This window comes from Gallus gallus, chromosome Z (assembly GCF_016699485.2).
Source record: "Gallus gallus isolate bGalGal1 chromosome Z, bGalGal1.mat.broiler.GRCg7b, whole genome shotgun sequence".
In the NCBI taxonomy this organism is placed as follows: domain Eukaryota; kingdom Metazoa; phylum Chordata; class Aves; order Galliformes; family Phasianidae; genus Gallus; species Gallus gallus.
In genome coordinates, this window is record NC_052572.1 from 85,890,568 (window position 1) to 85,911,051 (window position 20,484).

The window sequence follows — 20,484 nt, forward strand, 5'->3', positions numbered from 1 at the left end:
TGCAACACTCGAAGTCATCCCCAAACTAACACAGAAGGCCAGGCAGAGCACTTCACGTACAGTGAGTCCCTTTTGAAGCAGGGAGAACTGCAGGTCTGTGTAATTGGCAGCAGTGCTATGGATGGGGGGAAGCAGGTCTGTGTGTCTGTCCTGCCTACAGCTTTATGCACGTGCACATGCCTCTGGGTTGCACTTCCCTTGTCAGTTTTCCCTCTGAAGCAGTGAGAGCCATAGAACCAGAAACAAGCCGTGGCTTGCCTCGCATGGCTTCATTAATTCCCACCTGTTCATTGTTTGCAACACGAAGGCGCAGAGAGGGAGCTGTGCCTGTCGCAGGCAGCGTTCATGGAAGCGTTTGTCCCCTTTTTGCCACATCATGACACCAATTCTCAGCTCTGGGACTTGTTTCTCCGTCTCCATCAGCTCCAGCGTTGGACACGTTGAGTGCCTGGCAGGATGGCCTTTGCTTTGCAGTGTGCTGAGCAGTTCCCTCGACGAAGGGTCGGCAAGCTCTGCCCAGGCGCCAGCATCCTCCAGGATGTGGTGAGGGCACCGATGCCCACCAGCAGCCCACCAGGTCCTGCCCTGCTCCTGGTGAGGGGCTGGAGGCCAGGGTGAGCTGCCTCCCCCCATTTACAAAGCTATGGAGATGCATCTCCTCTACGCTGGTGGAGAGACCAAGCCCTGGATTGGTGTCCCATGTGCCTTCCGAGAGCTGAGTGGCAGTTCAGGTGGATGCAGTTGGTGGGCTCTGTGTTCCTTAACGCAGAACTGGGAGAACTGCGTGGAATGGATTTTCCTGTCCTGCAAAAATATATATATATATTTTTTCCCCTTCTCCTTCAGGTCTGTTTCCAAATGAAACCCTCAAATTTGAAGAAAGTTTGATACTGCTGAAAGCAGTAAGCAAAATACAAGTAGTCCAGAGCGGTACGCACTCCTTGTTTTGATCTGCGCCACTTTTTCTGTCTACTCCCAGCAGCTTACATTTTACACACTGAGGTCATTCCCATCTTGAAGATGTCCCATCCCTTCCCTTTCCTTCCTTTTCCGTGATGGCAGTGCTGAGGTGCACGTGTCGGCACCCTTAGGCTGCAGATCCTGCTGTGAGGAAGCAATAAGTCTGTCCACAACCACCGTGCCTGTTTGTTCTGCACTGAGCAGAGCATGTTTTCCCCACACATCAAGGTCTGTGGCAGTCCCGAGCAGCAGAGATACCTGCTACAAAGGGCAACTCTGAACTCCAACAGACAGACATCTGTGGCTTCCTTGCAGGTGAGAAATGAAATAAGCCCACATCTGCAACCCCTGCTTCGGAGCAGTGTGCTTAATTTGAATTTTATGGCTTTGATAGCAGATTACAGTAATGCTATCGCAAAGCCTCGCAGCCACAGTCGCCGTGGACAGTGTGATTTCAACACCTCCTCCACTAATCTTTTGCCCACTGCTCCCTTTCCCTGGCTGCTAATTTCACACAGGCACTTAAACATGATGGATAATTGTGTTCTGCTTATCAATGTTTAATTTAAGGGCTGTTCCATCTGACCTGGATGCCCTCTGCGAGAGCTATGCCTCATTATTGATTTCGTGGTCACACCTGTGACATTACCTGCTTTGTAGGAAGTAGACTTTGACATTCCTGTGAGGTTTTGGCAGCCAGAGATAATTGTCAGAAGAGTAATCGAGTCAGCAAAATCATTACAGGTGATCTGTGTGTTACCACTGTTTTATCTGCCTCTAATTAGGTGCAGGAGTGGTAACTCATAGCAGTAAGCATGCTGCAGTGGTTTTGATGTCTGCAAATAAAGCTCGATGAACACAGGAGGGAAGTTATTCATTAACAGCTGTGTTCCAGCTTGCCCAGGTCTTGTGCCGGGGGCACATCCTTTCCTGGAGTAACCGGGATCTGGATACGACCATATCCAGACTGTGGGCACTGCTGGGGTGCAAAATCTGAAGCACATTTAGGATGGAGCAAAGGCTGGTGCGTGCTCCTGGTGTCTCCGGATGGAGCAGAGGCTGTTGTGTGCTCTTGGTGTCCCTGGATGGAGCAGGCCTTCTCTGCATTCAGCGTGGTAGAGGAGACTGCAAGGCAGAGGATGGGGATGGGAACGTGGATGGGGAGGAAGGTCCAAGGCTGCTGCCCCGGTTTTAGTCCCCTCCAGACCTTGGAAGTCAGCTGTGTTGGTGATAGGTGCACTGAGTTCTTAATAATCACCGAGGACAGCTGGGTTTTGTAATTTCATTGCACGTGTGGGAGAGGACAGAAGAGGATTCATTCCTACCTCCTTCATTATGGCTTGTAACCAGGCTGGGAGATGGTAAGGACGGAAAGTGCTGTGTTGTGTGGAGTACAGAGCAGTGTGTCATATGCAATCACGCTGGATTCTTTTCTCAAGAGGAGCCCATCTCCACTTGAGGTGCTGCTCTGCTCCTGCTGCCACTCCTGCCCGTGTGACATGCATCCCAATGGGTTGGGGCCAGCGGTCCTTGGAGGTCTGTTCCAACAGGAACGCCTCTGGTTCTGTGAGTCCCTCGGGGTCTTCTTCCTGCTGACAGGGTTGCGAGGTCAGTCAAAATGTTCTCCTTACAATGATGACTGGAGCAACAGGGGTGGTAGTATCAAAACCCGCACTTGGCAAAGGAAGAGCTTGTCGCAGTGGGAGCGAGGTATTTCAGAGAAGAAGTCAGTTTTGGTAAGGAGTTTGGCTTCTGTGCTCCCTGCTCTGTGTCCTGCCTGCTTGGGACCCTGCCTGCTGCTGGTTTCCAGTGGAGGAGCAGCGCAGAGCAGGGCAGGATGTGAGGTGTGCACTGTGTGAGGACATCCGTGGCACGAGCAAGTCACCGAAATGGGGAAAGCTGGTTCTTATTGTATTGGTTGTCTATTCTCTGCTGGAACCTGTCTCTGGAGAGGTGGGGCCGCTCCGTGAACCCAGTGCGCTGCCCTGTCTTTGTGTTCCCAAGCTGATGGCAACCTCAGCCTGCTGCAAACATGGATAAGTGGGTGGGAGATGATGCCTGGACAGCCCGCGGGGCTTCTCGGGGAGAGAAATTACAAGTCCTCTATGGCAGAGGGTCTGTTCTATTGCACTGGCAAAAGGGCTCCTGAGCTAACCCCCAACACCTGAACCCTCTGCATTTTCTAATGTGTCCTTTGCAGTAATTAATTACCTCTCCAGTGCATTCATTTATTTCATACTGTTACTGGCAATCAGTTAGATAAAGGGAAAAAAAAAAAACACGTTGGTGCCCTGTGGTATTGAAAGTGAAGGGTTTTCACACTGTCAGGGTAATGAATTCTGCAAGGGTTTGAAGTACCTGAGCTTGGGGAAGTCCTTGTGTCATGTGTCTAGGAGTGACAACCCCCAGTGGTTAATTACTGCCATGGATGAGACTTGAGCTGATAGCAAAATGAGATAATTTCATTAGTAGTTAAGTGCGAAGTTAATTGGACTCACATTTACACACAGCAGTGTACAAAGACACAGTTGGAAATGCTCTTCACCTCTTTTCTTTAACAGAAGGTAAGTAAAATGAAGAATGTTTCTGAACCCCTCCCTCCCTCCTTCCTCCTGCTGTGGTTTGGGGATGAGGGAGGCCGTATCTGCTGCACGCTGCCAGGCCGTTACCTTGTGCAGGAGCGCAGACCTGCCCATGCCCAAGCGCTGCTTGCCATGCCTGCTTGGGGAGGGTATTGCTGACCTCTCCGGCTGCCAGTTGCGAAATAATTCCTTTTCTGGAAGAAAATTACTTATTTGCACTTTTTTCCGGGGAATGATAATTCGCCCTCAGCGCGAGCAAGCTGTCAGCTCGCAGTGAATGGAAGGACGGACATTCGTTGCGTATCTTCTGTGCGCAGGGCCGAGCACTCTGACATGCATCCGCAGCCCCCGGCCCCACCGCGCCGCTTTGATATTGTTGCTATTTAGCATCATTATATTTTACTTTCCGGAGGAATGTAGAATGAATTCCGGCAGGAATAAGCCTCAAAATGACGTGCAACCTCTCATCCCTGTAGCAAGCTCAAGATGGACACGTTTACAGGCTGGATTAGGCCAGCGTGCTCCTTGTCGCAAGATACTTTGCTGGGGAACGTCTTCTCAATGTCACGTTACTTGGCACGCTGCAGCACTTTGATCCATCAGGCTTGTGACAGCCTGCTAAGGAAGTGGTGATTTTTTTTCCCTGTTGAAGAGATGGAAGAGCCAGGATCACCTCCAGACGTGGTCCTCTTCTAGTCTGCATCTTTGCATTTCCAGAGGGTGGTTCTTTGTATGGTACTGTGGCCAGGGCTGTGGAGTGCAGAGAATGCTGTATTCATGCTTTTCTGTTCAAACATTACTGCTGGGTTGACTACACGGATGAGAAGGAGCTTGTTTGGGACCTGGGAATTACGGAATCATAGAATTACAGAATGGCTTGGGTTGGAAGGGACCTTAAAGACCGTTGAGTTCCGACCCCCATACCGTGGGCAGAGTTGTCACCTACTCAAACAGCGTGGTTGAATTTTGCCTTTGTGGAAGGGCTGGGTGAGTGAATCCCTGGCATATGGTGGGTTGGAGTCCACATTGCAGACGGACTTCAGGGTACTCCCCAGTGACATGAAGGAGCCCAGTGAGGAGGCCTGAAGGAGGCAGCAGGGTCTCCTATGTACTGAAATGGCACAAGAGCCAGCAAGGTAGGACCCCGGAGTGCAGCACATTCATCCTCAGGGAATATTCATCCTCAGGGATAATGTGGATGGAGCAATTTCGTGGCTTTCAGGACTCCCTCCCTTGCTGGGAGGATCAGAAGCAGTTAGTTATCTGCAGAATGTAACCAAGTGTTTGTCAGCTAATCAATGACCTGGTTTAGGCCAAGCATACGGAGTCCATTTTGCTGCTCTTTCCTTTCAGTCTCACTTTCCATTTGAGGGGAAAAAAAAAAGCATGCTGGTGGTGTCTCCAGCCAGCAGTGTAGCAGTGGTTGCTGGCGGGTCTTGAACATCTCCAGAGAAGGAGTCTCCACAACCTCTCTGGGCAGCCTGTGAAACTGAAGCAAGCTGCAGCCTGAGCGATCTCCTCCATGCATGACTTTAGGCTCAGCAGCATCCTGGTGACATTTGAGCCAGGCAGACCAGGGGACAAACCCTTGCTGCTCCCAGAACAGGGTCCCTTCTTCCTCCCCTGCCTGGAGATGAAGCTCTCAGGTGATGCACACCAGTACAGGACAGCAGCTGCAGGCCCTTCCATAGCGTTCCAAGGTAGATGTTAGCATGTGTATGATTATTCTTCGAAGGCGGTTTTCCTTGGATGGGTGATATATCCAAAGGTGTCTTTGCAGTCCACAAGGAGGCCACGCAGGAGCTTCAGAATGTCCTCTCCGAGGAGGGGCTGCCTGCAATGGATCCTTCCTGGTACGATTCACAGAAGCGTCCCTTTCTCCCGGTGGGCTCATGATGTCATTTCAATACAGCAAGCTGTAGATTTTCCTGCAATCCTATGCCTTGGAGCAGGAAGCCGGCTGGGATCTGCACACTGTGGGAGATGCTGCCTTGGCAGGGTGCAGCCATTGCTTCCTCGATGCCTTTGGTGAAGTACCCACAGCTGCGGGCCCAAGGGCTGTGTGCAGCTTTGCATGGAGCCGGGTTTGAAGCGAGGGCACCCCAGCACTCTGGATGAGGGGTATGGTGAGGTGGGGGACAGCCCATAGCCTGCTTTCTGCAGCCTTGCTGGTGTGGGACACCTGTGCGGGCCCTAATGCATCAGGCTGTGAACGTGACTGCTGTTTTGCTGGGACAACAGCCACGTTTTGGACACTGCTTCGCATCTCAGTGTGCGTGTGTTTGTGTTTCCCTGAGTGACCTCAGCAGAAGATCGGAAGTACGCCCTTATCACCTATTTAGATCTCTGCAATCCATCAGCCCACACAGTGCAATTTGCTGGAGAGTTTTCTGGGGGAGTGCCGTTAAAATCAGCATTATTTCACATTTTTGTTCTTTCTGACTTTTCAAAGCTGAACTCTGGAGAAACCTGGGAATGGAAGGAGAGCAGCTGGGGTTCCGAACAGGGCTTCTTCTCCCTGCAGGGATCTGCTCTTCCCCTTTCAAGCTTTCACGTCGCCACAGCATGATGGCAGCTGATAGAGGAAGCAGAATCATTTCTCCTCTCTCCGCCGAGCTAGCAGCTCCTTGCTGACACTTGCAGAGCTGCTCTGACAAACAGGCGGCTGTCTTTGCAGCAGTCGGGGCAGCGTAGAAGCACGTCTGCCAGCAGTGATGCTCACGTGGTGATTTGTTGGTTTGATTCCCCAGGTCGCGAGCTGGCAAGCACAACCCTCCCAGGATACCCACCGCACGTCCCCCCTGCTGGACAGGGCAGCTATTCTGCCCCTGCGCTGACAGGAATGGTGCCTGGTGAGTCTGCAAAATGAAGGGGGGTGGAAAGGTGGCAATGCAGAGGGCAGCGTGGCGTTGGTGGGAGCTGAGCGCTCAGGCTCCTGGGCCTGGAGGAGCTTGGCGTGCCTATGTGTCACATAGGCAGTGCTCACTTGGTACTTACTGGCTGAGGATGTGCAAACAGCTCTGTGCAGGATGGTGACATTTGGGTGCTGGCAGCAAGCAGCCGGTCAACGCCTGGTGCTAGGGAGTCTGCATGGGCTCGCTCCTGTCCGAGCACAGGAGGTCCAGTGCTGCTGGAAATCAGTGCCCTCACTTCATCCTGGAGGAAACAATAGGATATATCCCCCAGGCTCTGCTGCCTTTAATCTGGGCACGACAGACATTTCTGTCCACAGGGGAAAGAAGCATTGCAAGCCCCAAACTTACATGTTAAAATTCATGAATCTGGGCCCAAATCACAGAATCATAGAATGGCCTGGGTTGAAAAGGACCACAGTGACCATCTGGTTTCAACCCCCTGCTATGTGCAGGGTCGCCAACCACCAGACCAGGCTGCCCAGAGCCACATCCAGCCTGGCCTTGAATGCCTGCAGGGATGGGGCATCCACAGCCTCCTTGGGCAACCTCTTCCAGTGCATCACCACCCTCTGGGTGAAAAACTTCCTCCTAATATCCAACCTAAACCTCCCCTGTCTCAGTATTGTATGGTTTGAAAATGAATGGTGACTTGGAGGTTTTCCTTCTTTCCCCTACCTGTTGCTTTCCAAGCCTTTAAGGTCACTTTGGAGTCAGCAAGGTCAGACAGTCGTCGGAGAAAATCCCCCAAAGTGGAATTTCATACGTAGTCACATGGCTCCAGGAGGTGGTGATTCGGAAAGCAACACTCTCAGCAAGCAAGAAGTAGTTAATGGCAGTTATTTATTGTCTTGGCTATTTTGGGATTAGTACTTTTTGTCCCAAGCGGAATGCATTCTGTAAAATGTGTTCCAGCAGATCTCTGAGCAATTAAGAAAAAGAAACAGCCACCTTACTCGTGCTGGTCATGGAAGCTAGATCAGAGGTTAAGCTGAAGTAATTTTTGCTCACAAAATATAATCTTTGCAAAGTTCTTCATTTCTTGTAAGGCTGTGTCCGTGGTTGCCAGCTGTTTGTGCACACCTGCTGGAGCAGGACACAGAGAGCTGAGATGGTGATGGTCATGGCAGAGCTCAGCGCAAGGAAGCCCAGAGGGGGTTCGGTGATGTACAGTCATCTGAGCCAGTCCTCCTGGTAATAGATTTTATTTTTAACTACACATAGGCCTCTGTGACCCGTTACATTGAATAACTGCACTGTTCCTCTCGCTGATTCCTTTAATAACAACCTTCTGCTCCAGCTAGTGTGAAGGTCAGCTGCAATTTCTTCAGGTTTGCTTTCTCATTTAAGTGAGAATTTGCTAACTAGCATCCCAAACGCCTTCCCAATTCTTCTTTGCCTCTTTGTCATTCGCAGGGCCAGCCTCAGAGCCTGGCTGGGGAGAGCATCACAGCCCGAGGGCTGACCCAGAGGCAGCTGTCAGACCAGGGCTGCGGTCACAGAACATCCGTGGTTGTTCTGAAATAGACACGTTGCCATGGCCAAGCCTGTGTGCATTTGTTTTACCTTTTCACGGGGATTCATTTCGTGACCTGCTGCATCCTTGTCGTAGTTTTCAGAGCACCTGCCAGAAATACGCTTCCTCCATAAGATTTTTAATTGTTAGCCACGAGTCTCCGCTCATAGTTAAGTATTTGTGGGAGCAAAGTACTTAGAGGTGTGGGAGAAATGGATCCATGGTGAGATGCAAAGGGTTCTGTACTGCCTGCTGCAGACACTGCTTGTGCTGCAGTGAGTTCATTGGTTCCCCACTGGAACAGCAGGAGCATCTCCTGTCTTCACCTGCTGTATGGCCACTCCAGGCCCTGCTATGGTGTGGAGCTGCTGGTGGACAGTGAGATGGGAAGACAGCTGGTGGGATGGTTGAGCTTGGGGAGCAGTGGTTGGTGCCAAGCTGTGCCTGCATGCTGTCTACAAGCACAGCACTGTGACATGCATCCCCATGCAGGGGTCCATCCTATGTAATACCTTCATCCATGCGCAGGAGGCACAAGGGAAGGCAATATGTGTTGACCGGAACAGGTGAAGATAGGATGCATGGGAAGGCTTCAAACGTCCACCTATCTGTGGAGGTCTTCTCCAGGCATCTGAAGCTGTTCTGCCTCTGCCTGTGGGTTTCCCAGCCCTGAGCACCCTGGTCTGGCTCACTGCGTTGTGTGCAGGGCCAGGGGAGCTGCTGCAGTCCTGTGCAGCAGAATTACCCCGTCATTATGTGACTCCGTGTTTTGGTTTCAGCTCTGCAGAAAACACACTGCAGAACCAGGAGGTCCCTGCCTGTGCACCGGTGGTGCTAGCAGTCCACACAGACACACAGGAGGGAGAGCTCTGCTCTGGACCAGAACTGCTGTTAAACAACAGAGGTCCGGATCGCCCTCAGGGTCTGGATGGAGCCTTCTGGCAGCTGCCCTGTCACAGGACAGTGCCTGATGGCTCCAAGAGGACCTGCACGAATTGCCCTCCACCCTTCTCCCACCCTTGGCCATGGTGCCCTCCTGCAGCCCCTTGAGGTGCAGCTCCTGGACCCACTCGGACCTCCTGTCTGCCTGCACTCTGCGCCCAGCAGCTCAAGCTTGCCCATGTAAATAGCTCTCCTGGCCCTGGCTTCAGAGGTGCTCAGATAACAGCCCCGTTACCCTCTGTGCCTTTTCCCCTCTTCCCTCTCTCCTTGTCTTTGGGAGGAGCCCTCTCCCGTGCCCTCCCTTCCCCAGGGCTGTCATTCACACCGTCCTCCAGGGGCCCCGAGCACGGGCTGACAGGAAAGGGTACAGCATCCAGAATAGCGATGCTGGAAATACAGTCATTAATGGGACTCCTGAAACCCAGATGTCCTTTCTGAGCACCGGTAATTTGTTTTTAATGAAAAACCATGCAGTGACCCTGAACAAATGAATTTCCTTTATATGAAGTCCATGTGCAATTACCCAACTAAAGGGACCTGAAAACACTGACATTCAAAACTGGTCTTTGAAAAGTATAAAAATAGCAGTGGTGCCACTAACAATTTTTCATCAAAAAAAAAAAAAGAAAGAAAGAAAAGAAAAGAAAAGGAAAAAGAAGAGGCTTATCCTGATGAGCAAAGCAGAAAATAATGTTGGGAAGAAAAAAAAAAAAAGAGAAAAAACCCACATGGTTTTTAGAAGACTTTTTCCTGGTGATCAGTGGGTATTAATGCAGACAGGCCGGACTGTGCGTCTTCTCCCTGTTTGGTCCATTTCTCCCATCTAATCCTGCATGGAAAAACACCCTCTCTCAACCTGCTTGGTACGCAGTGATGTTTTACAAAGAGCAGGAGCACAAGTGCTGTGTTGTGTCTGGGATCCAAAGGAAGCAATGAGCGAGCAGCTCCTGCACTGAGCCTTCGGGGATGGGCTTCCCTACAGACTGAAGCCTTTCAGCCATTGCTACCATCATATATCTGTGTTATTTGTCCTGACTCTGCCCGTGCCAAACTTCTGTGATAGTGTGAAGCTGCAAACGTGACGGGAAGGGAGCTGGGAGGTAACGCAATGACAAGCAGGGTCTGACAAAGAAGTCACTGCGCCTGGTCTGGTAGAGGGCATCATTGTCAGAGCCGGAGCGGTGTCCTGATGGACTGACTGCACGAGGCTCACCTGGCTGCTCACTGGGACACCGGAGCTGTTGCCACCAGTGAAACAGAAAGGAAAATCAAGCTGGTTTTGTTTTGTTTTGTTTTGTTTTGTTTTCCTGAAAAGACCTCCCAAGAAAACAAGGAATGAACCTTGGCATTCCCCTGGTGGGGTGGAAAGCAGCAGGTTGGTGATGTTTTCTGAACCTGTTTGCCGCCTGCTTGGCTTGCTTCGCGCTCTGATACCTCAGCAAGGATTTTTGTCCCTGTTCTGATTATGAGCGCTGACTTTGTGCCAGTGTCCTGGCTTTGCACAGCTCCGGTGTAGGCTGGATCATACTGTGCTCATTGCCATCGTCCCCCTGTGCCCTGCTGTGCCCTCTGCAGCACTCACCTGGTTGGGGCTCCTGCAGTCAGTGTGCTCAGCGATGCTCCGGTGTTGCTCTGGTGGACAGGTGGCTTCAGGAAGACATGCGCATTCTGGGGTGCTCATTTTGGGTACTCACCTGTGGGGATGCTCTCAAGGCAGAGAGCCTGACCGGGAAAAGGAGGTGCCATGGGAAATGGTGGCTCTTAGAAGCAGGCGGAAGGCGTGGTGCTGGGGCAAGTGCTTGGTGTGGCAACCTTGTAGGCAATCCGAAGCGGCCAGCTGGGGAGTCACATTTCAGTCTGAGTACACTCACGTAGTGCAAATGCAGCCACCGTGCAGAATGTCCCTGAAACGCCTTTATGACCCTGGAAGCACACTACAACTTGTCACAGCATCTGCCTTCAAAGCCAGAGGACCACTGCTAAGCAATAGGAAGTGCTGCTGTTTGGGATGTTGGAGGATGCCTTTTCTACTGAAGTGAGCTTACTGCCTTCTCCCAGGTTTACATCTGCCTCACATTGATGTCTTCCCACTGTTCTGTGGTATCAGAGAACAAATTATACATAAGTTTCATCACATATGATGAAGCAAGTGGCGCAGCGTCAAAGATACCTCAGTGCAGAAACAGACTGAAAATCGACTGACAAATGATTAGTATGTATTTATTGTTATTAATAACGAAGCAGTTAAGAAAAACTGATATGGGCTGATCTACTGCTCGTGCACATTTTGAGCAAGGGACTGCCAGGATCACAGAGGCACAGAGGAACATTCTGTTGTCCGTCTTTCAGATGTGCACCTTGGACAGGGCATGCAGAGGATTTTATTTCACTCCACTGATGTAGAAACCGTGCTGACAAGGACAAGAAGGTGAAGGGTTAGGAAGGGAAAACCAACAGCCTCTGGATCTTCTGTTCCCACACAGGTTTCCTTCCTACAGCCCAGATCCTGAGCGAGGCCCATGAGCCTCCATGCCCTTGGCTTTCAGGGCACTGCTGATAACAGCAGCTGGGGATGCTGTCCCGTGTATTTGCACGGCGAATCCAGCTCAGTCTGCTGCACGGCTTCCCTTTGCTCCAGCTGTAATTCCTGCCTCCCCCTTCTGAAGTGAAACGGTATGCATAACTAAACATAAGTAAGCAAAGCAAAGTGTGTATAAACAAAAGGTTCCGTATTTAGGAGTGAGGAGGAGGAGAGGAAGAAGAAGAAGAAGAAAAAAAAAGAAAACAAAACAGATTGTATTGCTCCACTCTTTGGAAATTTCTATGAATTTGTAATAACAAAATTACCATAATTTGCTCGTTAACGCCGCTAGATCAGTCAAGCATTGTTCCAAACGCGCAGAGGCTGCTTCTGGCTCCGGGTCTGCCAGCGAGCTAAGCACGGTGAAAATTAGCATGCAAATAGCTCTAATTCGGCGGCGAGCTGTCAGACCCGCGTTCGGTGCCTCGTTGCGTCTGAAATCCCTGACAGCAGCGGCTCAGACAGACACACCCCCCCCCCCGACCCAATACGGAGGCATCGAGGGGCACCTCCTGAGTGACAGCCCGGCCGGCTCCGCTCTGCCGGCCGCGGGGCTGCGGGCGGACCGTGCCCCATCCATACCCCGCACGGGGCCGGCCGGGGGAAGGGGCAAAAGAGCTCCTTGCTCCAGGGCAGGAGGAGGTGTGCCTGGGGCAGCGGTGAGCCCCCGTGCTGTGCCCAGGGCGGAGGAAAGGCGTTTGCAGCGCCTGCGGGCTGGCCGCGCTTCCAGCCCCGAGAGCCGCTGTAGTACAGCGCGCCCCTTCCGAGGAGCTCCGGCTGCGCGGCGATACCGGGACGAGCCTTGCATCCCACGGGCAGCCAAGCCGCAGCTTTCATCTCTTGCCTCAGTGCGGGAGATAAAAGGAGATGCTGCTAGCAGAGCCTAAAAACAGAGGCTGCTTTCTGATGGTGTCTCATTCAGTGCTACGGGTTTGACTGTCTGCCCACCTTCGGGCGGTGGTGCTGGCTGTGGAAGCAGTGACAAGAATTTAGAAAGCCCTGCTGTTGTTTGATAGTTTCTAATGCCATTAGAAGTCTTCCTACCCTACAGTTGAGTACCCGGAGCACTGTGAGCATAATGAACTGAGCCTCTGCCCCAGCACTTCCAACAGGAGGTGCCTGCGGATGGAAGGTTGGGCGTTTGCCTGTTGACCATGAATTGCTCGAGCCCTGCAGGAGACAGCACTGGGGAATGCTCAGTGCAGGGCTGAGCAGCAGAGCTTGCCTTTACACCGTGTCGGCTCATTCCTATTGAGACTGCACAGCAGGACGCCAGCAGGATCCACTGATCCGTGGGGCTGCGAGTTGGGCTTCCTGTGCTGCGCTCCTCCAGGGCCCTCCTGTTGGCTTTTTGTGTGCGTGTCACTGCTGATTATCTGCTTACGGAAACAAAACACAAAGTAGCTACGAAAAAGCTGGAGGTTATTAGGAAGCCACACGAGGGTTCGGATTTTGGAAAGCTGTGCTTTGGATTAGCAAAGCAAGGCACTGAAAATCCAGGGAAGGGTCTTTTGTCCTGAATGCAGTCATTGCTTCCAAGGCGTGCAGGAAGGGCCGCCAGCTGAGCACGCACTGCATGTGCTTGCAGGGCTGAGTTCTGCTTGCGGTGGAGTTCCTCGGACCTGAGCATCAGAGATGTGGGAGTATGGAAAACACTGTGTAATTTCTGAGCCTTCGCCGTTTTGAGGTTACAAATACACTGCAGTTCCAAACAGCAAATTGTCTGCTCTACAAATAATAGGATGCGTCTGCCAAACCGTGCTGGAAGCGATAGGAGCAATAACGTGGGGGGGTAATAGTGGAGGAGCAGACCAAGTCAGTAGAACCAAACAGGAGGTTTTCTGACACGCAGTGGTTGTGCGTCAGGGAGTGCTCAGATCCCGAAAGGAAGCAGAGGAGAAAGCACTGAGTGGCCCATTGCACCCACGAGCGGGAGGAGCATGGCATGGCTGTTGCATACCTGCACCATGTGGCTGCACTCCGCCATGCACCAAGTCAGTCGTGTGCTGCCATGAAAGCAGCAGTCAAGCAGCACCGTGCAGGGAACAAGAGTCTGTATGTTCTTGGTCACATCCAAGCTCTGCAATTGGCCAGTGCTCTGCAGAATGCAGTTGCTTTTCGACTTGGAGTGCCAGACCCTGGCTAGCATGCCCACGGCCTGCACTTAGCAGCCCATGGAGGGGGAAGGCTTTGCATGCATTTTCCCAAGCCCAGGTTTCTGTTTGTGCTAAAAAGATGCAGGTGGCTCTGGGGCCAACCTGAGAGTTCAGACACTCGTGCAGCTTCCCAGTCTTAGAAAACGCTTGCCAAGATAGTCTGCAGTGAACGGGCTGCCTCCTGTTTCCAGTGTCTGTGTTGCCAATGCAATGCAATTGGAGGCTGGAGACAAGGATCTGTCCCTGAGCCCCCAACTTTCTTCTCGTTGCAGCTGCAGGAGGAGCACGACAGAGGTGTAATGGGAGTCTGCAGCAGTTCTTCTGCAGAATGTTAATTCTGACCTCAGCATTTTTACCGCTTGCTGGACTTGTTTTCATAGGCTGTAAGCTCAGTTTTTCATGGTGTTTGCTGTAGGGAGCTTAGTGGCAGTGAGGACTGTCAATGTAGAACATCCACCCTGCAGCTAACATAGTCACAAACTGACATTTAGAACACTGAAATTCCTTGAGAATTAAGTGCTCTGTTTCCAGAAGTTTTTGGACACACTGAAACATCAGCAGAACAAGTCAAATGGCAAGACATTACAGGAGATAACAGTGCAGTACGATGCGATGTGATACCGGTGTGAAAAGAAACCAAGGAATGGAGTAATGGGAAGAAAAATAAATCAGGTGACAAACGTTTAAGCAAGATCTTGGTCGAAATGAAAGAGGGAGTTCTAAAGACACCCCATTTCCATGTCAGAGGGTGTCTTTTAAAACAGAGGCGGTCGGACTGCATAGGATAGTGTTTGTGTTGGAAAACTGCTCCGTGTTGTGCATTTGTACCAGGCAGATGCAAGTGTACACACAGAGGGAAAAGCTAGATGAAGCATCTCATGCACATCCTGCTCACAAGGGCACGTACGGCTCTTGCTGTGCCAGGAGAAGAGAAATAACCTAAACAGGAAAGTGTGGCATCCCCAGAAGAAAGCATTCTTCAATTTCTAGAGGCACTGGATGCTGGTTGTTTGCATCTTGTCTGTCAGCTGCGGCTGCAGTACACTGTGGATCAGTCTCTACACTGACTGGAAAAAAGGTTGTGAAATATAAACGTGTTCCCCCTGACTGTTACTAAAAGCAGCACCGATCCCATCTGGTGCCTGCTTCGCAGTAAATCCACTCCATCCTTGGAGTTTCAAGCATTGGCAGCAAAGGTTACTTTGCGCCACAGCGCCTTTCCTGTAGAATGAGTGACTCCCTGGAATATGTAGATGTTTTGCTGCAGAATGAAGATGTGTATGTGGACTCAGTGGCAAGATCAGCAGTGTGCAGGCAGGGGAAGGGCTGCTTGCTGTGTCAACAACGAGTCTCTGGGCCAGGGTAAAGATGCTGCCGTGTCTTCTCTTCCTCACTTGAGCCTTCTGTGTAGCAGAGATTCTACAAGGGGATCTTCAGTGTTTAGCCCTTTGCACTTACTGAAGTAGGGAAACATAACGCCGGCACTCAGCAGGAAGCATCTTCCCATGGGAGTTTACCCTGGGCAGTCAGGATGTGCCACGGGTTCCTGCCAGGGCACAGGCCATGATGTCCTTGAGCTTCGGCCTGCCTGGGAATGCAGGTAGTGAGGTTCCCATCAATCCTCGCTTCCTCATGTGTTCTTATGCTCGGCACAATTTATTGCCGTTCCAACTGTTTCAGGTCAGACCACGCGGGCTGCAGGTTTCACCCTGACGTGGCTCTGGTTACAAAATACTGGCTCCCAGCTCCTCAACTGGGAGAGTTCATCCGTGCAGGTTTAGAATAAGATGAGAGCGTTGGGATGGCTGGTTCATCCCAGCAGTGGGATGTCTCAGAGCATACTGGTGTGGAAGACTTCTCTGTGAGCAATGCACTTTCCTACCCTTGTTCACATCTGTATTTTCACATTAATAAAGACTGCTTCCACGTCAACAGCGCAGCACCTTTATCAAGCTACCAAAATCCTTAATTTCCAGGTGTTAGAACTCCAATTTCCGTGTTATGGATATATTGTTATGACTTGTAGCCTTACAACTAGATGAGCTAGGAACGAGACGATCTTTGTGCTCCTTTTCAACCCAGGCCATTCTATGACTCTATGAAGTACTTATGCAATTAGTTGAATTACTTGTGTAATTTCTGGAAGTAACAACATATTATGGTATTACGAAGGCTGAAATTATAACAAAAAAGGCAAAGACCAGAATGAATAATGGAGTGGAATATTTTCATCTGATCCCAAAGTAACATTTCAATTACATAGTTTGGAGAATTTTATAGAATCATAGAGTCATTAGCTTGGAAAAGACCTCTTAAATCATCATGTCCAACCGTGCACAGCACTGCCAAGTCTACCACTGACTCATGTCCCAGAGCACCTTATCTACGTCACTTTTGAATACCTTCCCTGGGCAGCGTATTCCAGTGCTTCATAACCCTTCTTCAGAGAAGAAATTCTTCCAAATATCAAACCTCAGCTTCCCCTGGTACAACTTGAGTCCATTTGCTCTTGTACCTTTGCTTGTTGCTTGGGAGAAGAGACTGACCCCCACCTCACTACATACTCCCTTCAGGGAGTTGGAGCTCAGGGTGATGAGGTCTCCCCTGAGCCTCTTTTTCTCTGGGCTATGTAACCCCAGATCTCTCAGCTACTCCTCGTAAAACTTGTGCTTGCCAGCTTCATTGCCCTTCTTTGGACGTACTCCTCCACCTAAGCATCCTCTAGACAGGCTATAGTCTGCCCTCTGCCAACCCAAGGCAGCCATTTTGCTAGCCTCTTTCCTTACTGTTCCAAGAATCAAAAACTCTGTTAATTGTTGATTGCTATGCCTATGGAGGGTGACCTCCAACTTTTGCATCACCCACAAGTCCTTCACTGATGCAAGCAAAAGTTCCAGCGGGGCATCTTCCCTTGTTGGCTCACTCACCACCTCTGTCAGGAAGTTACCTTCGTACTCCAGGAACATACAAGGCGGTTTTCTTTCTGCTTTATTTTATTTCCAGCAGACATTTGGTAAGCTGAAGGCCCCACGAGAACAAGGACTGGTGATTGTGTGACTTTTGCCTGTTGCTTAGGGAATATTTTACCCACTTGTCGAGCGGCCTGTAACAGACTCCAACCATCTTATCAGCCTTTCTGGCCTTCTCCTTGATTCTTACCCATAAACACTCAGCCATGTAATCACCATTGTTTTGTTTTACAATACGTGACCAGGCTGAAGAAGAACCGCAAGCTGTTCTGGTGATGTGTAACCCGTGTGGCTCATGTAGCGGTGCTGCACAGGTGGAACAACCTGCCAAGGTATACAAGACAGGCAGCACTCGGAAGAACTTCATTTCCAGCTCTGAATCCTACAGCAGAGGTGTGAAAGGCCCACACGTCATTAGCGTGGCTTGCTTTGCTTTATTCTTGTGTCGACCCACAGTCCCAAAACGTTGTGTTCTGGGGTCTGGCTAGGAAGGGCAGACAGCTCCGTAGATGTCAACCACGGGTGGGGAAGGGCAACTGTCCTGTCATCATTAATTGCAGCTCTGTGTTCTGTGCAGACGTGTTGGGCCGTTGTCCTCTTTGTACTGGGAGATAATTCCCTCCTAATGCAGTTCCAGTATGGTCGCTCCGTGGCACCACCTACCTTTGTTGTATTAAAGTTAAATACCTTTGTGTACAAAAGTTTAAAGTGCATACCTAATACCTATGTGCTTGCAGTAATTACAGATGTAAATCTTCTTTGTCATCCTGCAAAGACTGGGTGAGGCATTCCATAAACATGTCAGAGGCAGCATTAAAATTTTATGGCAGGCAGCACGGGTCGAGAATCGTACAATGACTTCACAGCAAGGTACGTCCACCTTAACCCACAACTCATCACTCACTGGCGGGGCTGCTGTGCCTCGTAGCTTCCTGGAAATGAGTAGTCTTACAAAAACCTGCATGTTTGATTTTTTTTAGATATGACAGCCTGCTCAGGACCCTTACAAATGAAAAGGTGCGCCTGCAACCGGGCGCTAGTTAGCATGAGGATGGAAGAAAGGGGAAATGCTGTATGAAAATGAAATTACATATGGGTCTCATTAGAAGTTAATTGGCAGCCTTGGTGGGACTGGGAACTTCGAAGAGGTATTATCTGAACATGACTGTGTGCCTTCCGGCTGCAACTACAACACGCTGCTTTCTGGCAGAGGTGTAAGAACACAGCCAGAGCATGCCAGGCTGTTGAAAACGTGTGGAAGTTCGGGCAGTGGTTGCCCAAATGTTAATCAATAAATACACTGCAGATGTAGGCGGAATACTTCTGCTGAGTGGAAGGATTCCTATGTGACAGCAAGCAGTCTGTTGATCCGTTGGATGCCTACAGTGGCTTTACACGTGGTGTATTAAGCCTCTGTGGATGGTTTTCATTAACATAAGATGTGACCAAGAAAAGCCTAAATGCATAAGGAGTGTGCACATATCTGTGTGTGTATGATGGCTGATCTCTCTTTGAGTGTGTGTCTGTCTGTATGCACGTTGTATTTCCGTGCATGACTTCTGCTGCTGCCCAGCAGCTCCAGGGGCTCTGTCTTGGCTAGAACTGGCTGCACATTTAGTCACAGCTCTGCCATAGTGTTTTCAAACAAGTCAGTGATGCTGTTATGCGTGGAGAAGGATTTTGCTTGAAAACCATTTGCAAACGCCGTTCTTTTCCATGAGAACTGCTGCTTTCTGTTTCATCCTCACCAAAGAAAAAAGGAAGAAATGACTGCACAGGAAGCATTTCTCTTTTTCTGTTTATTAGTGTTTTATTTACCTTTTTCCTGTACGTAAGGCATTAATTGCTTTACACGATGCCTGGTAACGCAGGGTCCAGATGCTGCTAGCAGCTCCTAGTTTGGATGTTGAGGGTCCCAGGTGTTCTGAAAAACATCTTCCTTTCTTCAAAACATATAGTTTGTTTGAAAAACATGATAGTATTTTCCAAAGTGGAACTTTTTTTTTGTTCCCTTTGGAGAAGTTTCTTTTTCATTTAAGTTCACTCCTCTGTCCAGCTGCCCTCTGCCTGTCTCTCTGCTTGTGTTTGGGATGCAGCAGTGCAGGATGCCCGAATCCTTTTATCACAAGGCTGGTTAGAGCTCTTAGAGAAGCTTTCTGCCCTCTCCTTCTAGATACTGGGATTGCTGCCTCCTTAGTGTTCCTGAACCTGCAGTGAGAGGAGAAATGTGCACCAGGCAGACGTTGTGAGCTATCCCAAAGAGGTGGCATGAGTTTCTTGTCTCATCAGGCAAACCAATGAGCTGCCTTTGCAGCCACCGCTGACCCTTCCTTGTCCGTGTGCTGCCACACTGCTGCCCACGCTTTCCTTGCAAAAGCGGGACAGTAAAATGCAGCTGGCAGGTGGGGAAATGCTGCCCACCAAGGAGGAGATGGAACTCACCCCGTGACTGCCATGCTCTGCTGTGTTCTCACTCTGTGCCTGTGTACGTCTCAGAGTAACGAACCTGTGCGTAAAGCAGGATGGCACGACAGGGGATGAGCAGGTGTTCACTGCTGCAGTCAGCAGAGACACATTGGTGGGGCTGGCTCTGTTAGGTCTACCTGTGCTGAGACCAGGAATAGGCCGGCTTGCTGTCACACATGAACAAGATAGGAGCATAGGGGAGCTGCCAGCTCCCGGCTGGTCAGCCTCTGGCAGTTGTGCTACTGCAATGGGGTGGGAAAGCATAAGCTGGATCTCCTTGGTGCTGCATGGTGACAGTGCAGTCAGCATCCCAGAGAAGCTGTGGAACCTTTGTCTTGGGAGAATTCATAGCCATTAAGGTTGGAAAAGACAGAACTCAGCTGGACGTGGCCTGTTTCAAAGCTAGCTCTGCTTTGAGCATGAATTTGGAGCAAGTATCCCCTAAGGGTCCCTTCCAGTGTATTTTCCTCTATGGTTACACAGCATCCCTTCAAGAAAGAAAGAAAGAAAGAAAGAAAGAAAGAAAGAAGGAAAGAAGGAAAGGAGGAAAGGAGGAAAGGAGGAAAGGAGGAAAGAAGGAAAGGAAGGAAGGAAGGAAGGAAGGAAGGAAGGAAGGAAGGAAGGAAGGAAGGAAGGAAGGAAGGAAGGAAGGAAGGAAGGAAGGAAGGAAGGAAGGAAGGAAGGAAGGAAGGAAGGAAGGAAGGAAGAAGGAAAGGAAGAAGGAAAGAAAGAAAGGAAGAAAGAAAGGAAGAAAGAAAGGAAGAAAGAAAGGAAGGAAGAAAGAAAGGATGTCAAACCTGCAACTTATTTCCTGTTTTACCTACCAAGATCCTCAACTGGTTGAGATTGACTGCAGATCTTCCCTCAGACTTGGATGATGCTGAAGGAAGTATGTGGTACCCACTGTGCTGATGTCCTCCCTCCCACACCTCTCGCTTGCTTTGGACAGCCAGCATTTGCACTCCTGCTGTTCTGCCCCGTCCTTCTCCCTTTCAGTGAGGGATGGTTTGCAGCACCCCGGTGCTCCATGGAGCTCCTGAGAGCAGAATGGCATTGCCAGGTGTTCTTGGGATGGGTGATGAATCAGTGCTGTCAGACGTGCACTGAGAGGAGGTGTGCACTGTTCAACACGAAGGACTGCCACTCCCATCACCACAGTGCAGGCAGGCACGTGTGAGGGTGTGTGCGTGCCCCTGGGTGAATGATTCCTTGTGGTTTTTTTTTGTTTGTTTGTTTTGTTTTACGTAGAGCTTGGGCTGGTTGGCAGTGCAGTCGGAAAGTAATGCTGACGGGCCTGGAACACCTGGTGGAACCCATCACGCAGCATTCATTCATCCAGTTTAGCTCACCTACAGCCACAGCGATTGCCTGCCTGCGCGCTGTGATGATGGTAGCAGGGC

General features: G+C 50.4%; 1 protein-coding gene across 5 annotated transcripts in view; it reads left to right on the top strand.

Moving 5' to 3' along the window:
* Nucleotides 1–20,484, top strand: part of PAX5 (paired box 5) — a 115,071-nt gene that overhangs the window by 79,624 nt on the left and 14,963 nt on the right. For 3 of the 5 annotated variants that reach the window (NM_204424.2, XM_015280784.4, XM_025144636.3), the window contains exon 8: nucleotides 6,293–6,394. The exons of the other annotated variants lie outside the window; for them this stretch is intronic. In NM_204424.2, coding sequence (NP_989755.1) covers nucleotides 6,293–6,394 — 102 coding nt within the window. The remainder of the gene's footprint in view (nucleotides 1–6,292; nucleotides 6,395–20,484) is intronic. 5 annotated transcript variants of the gene reach the window in all.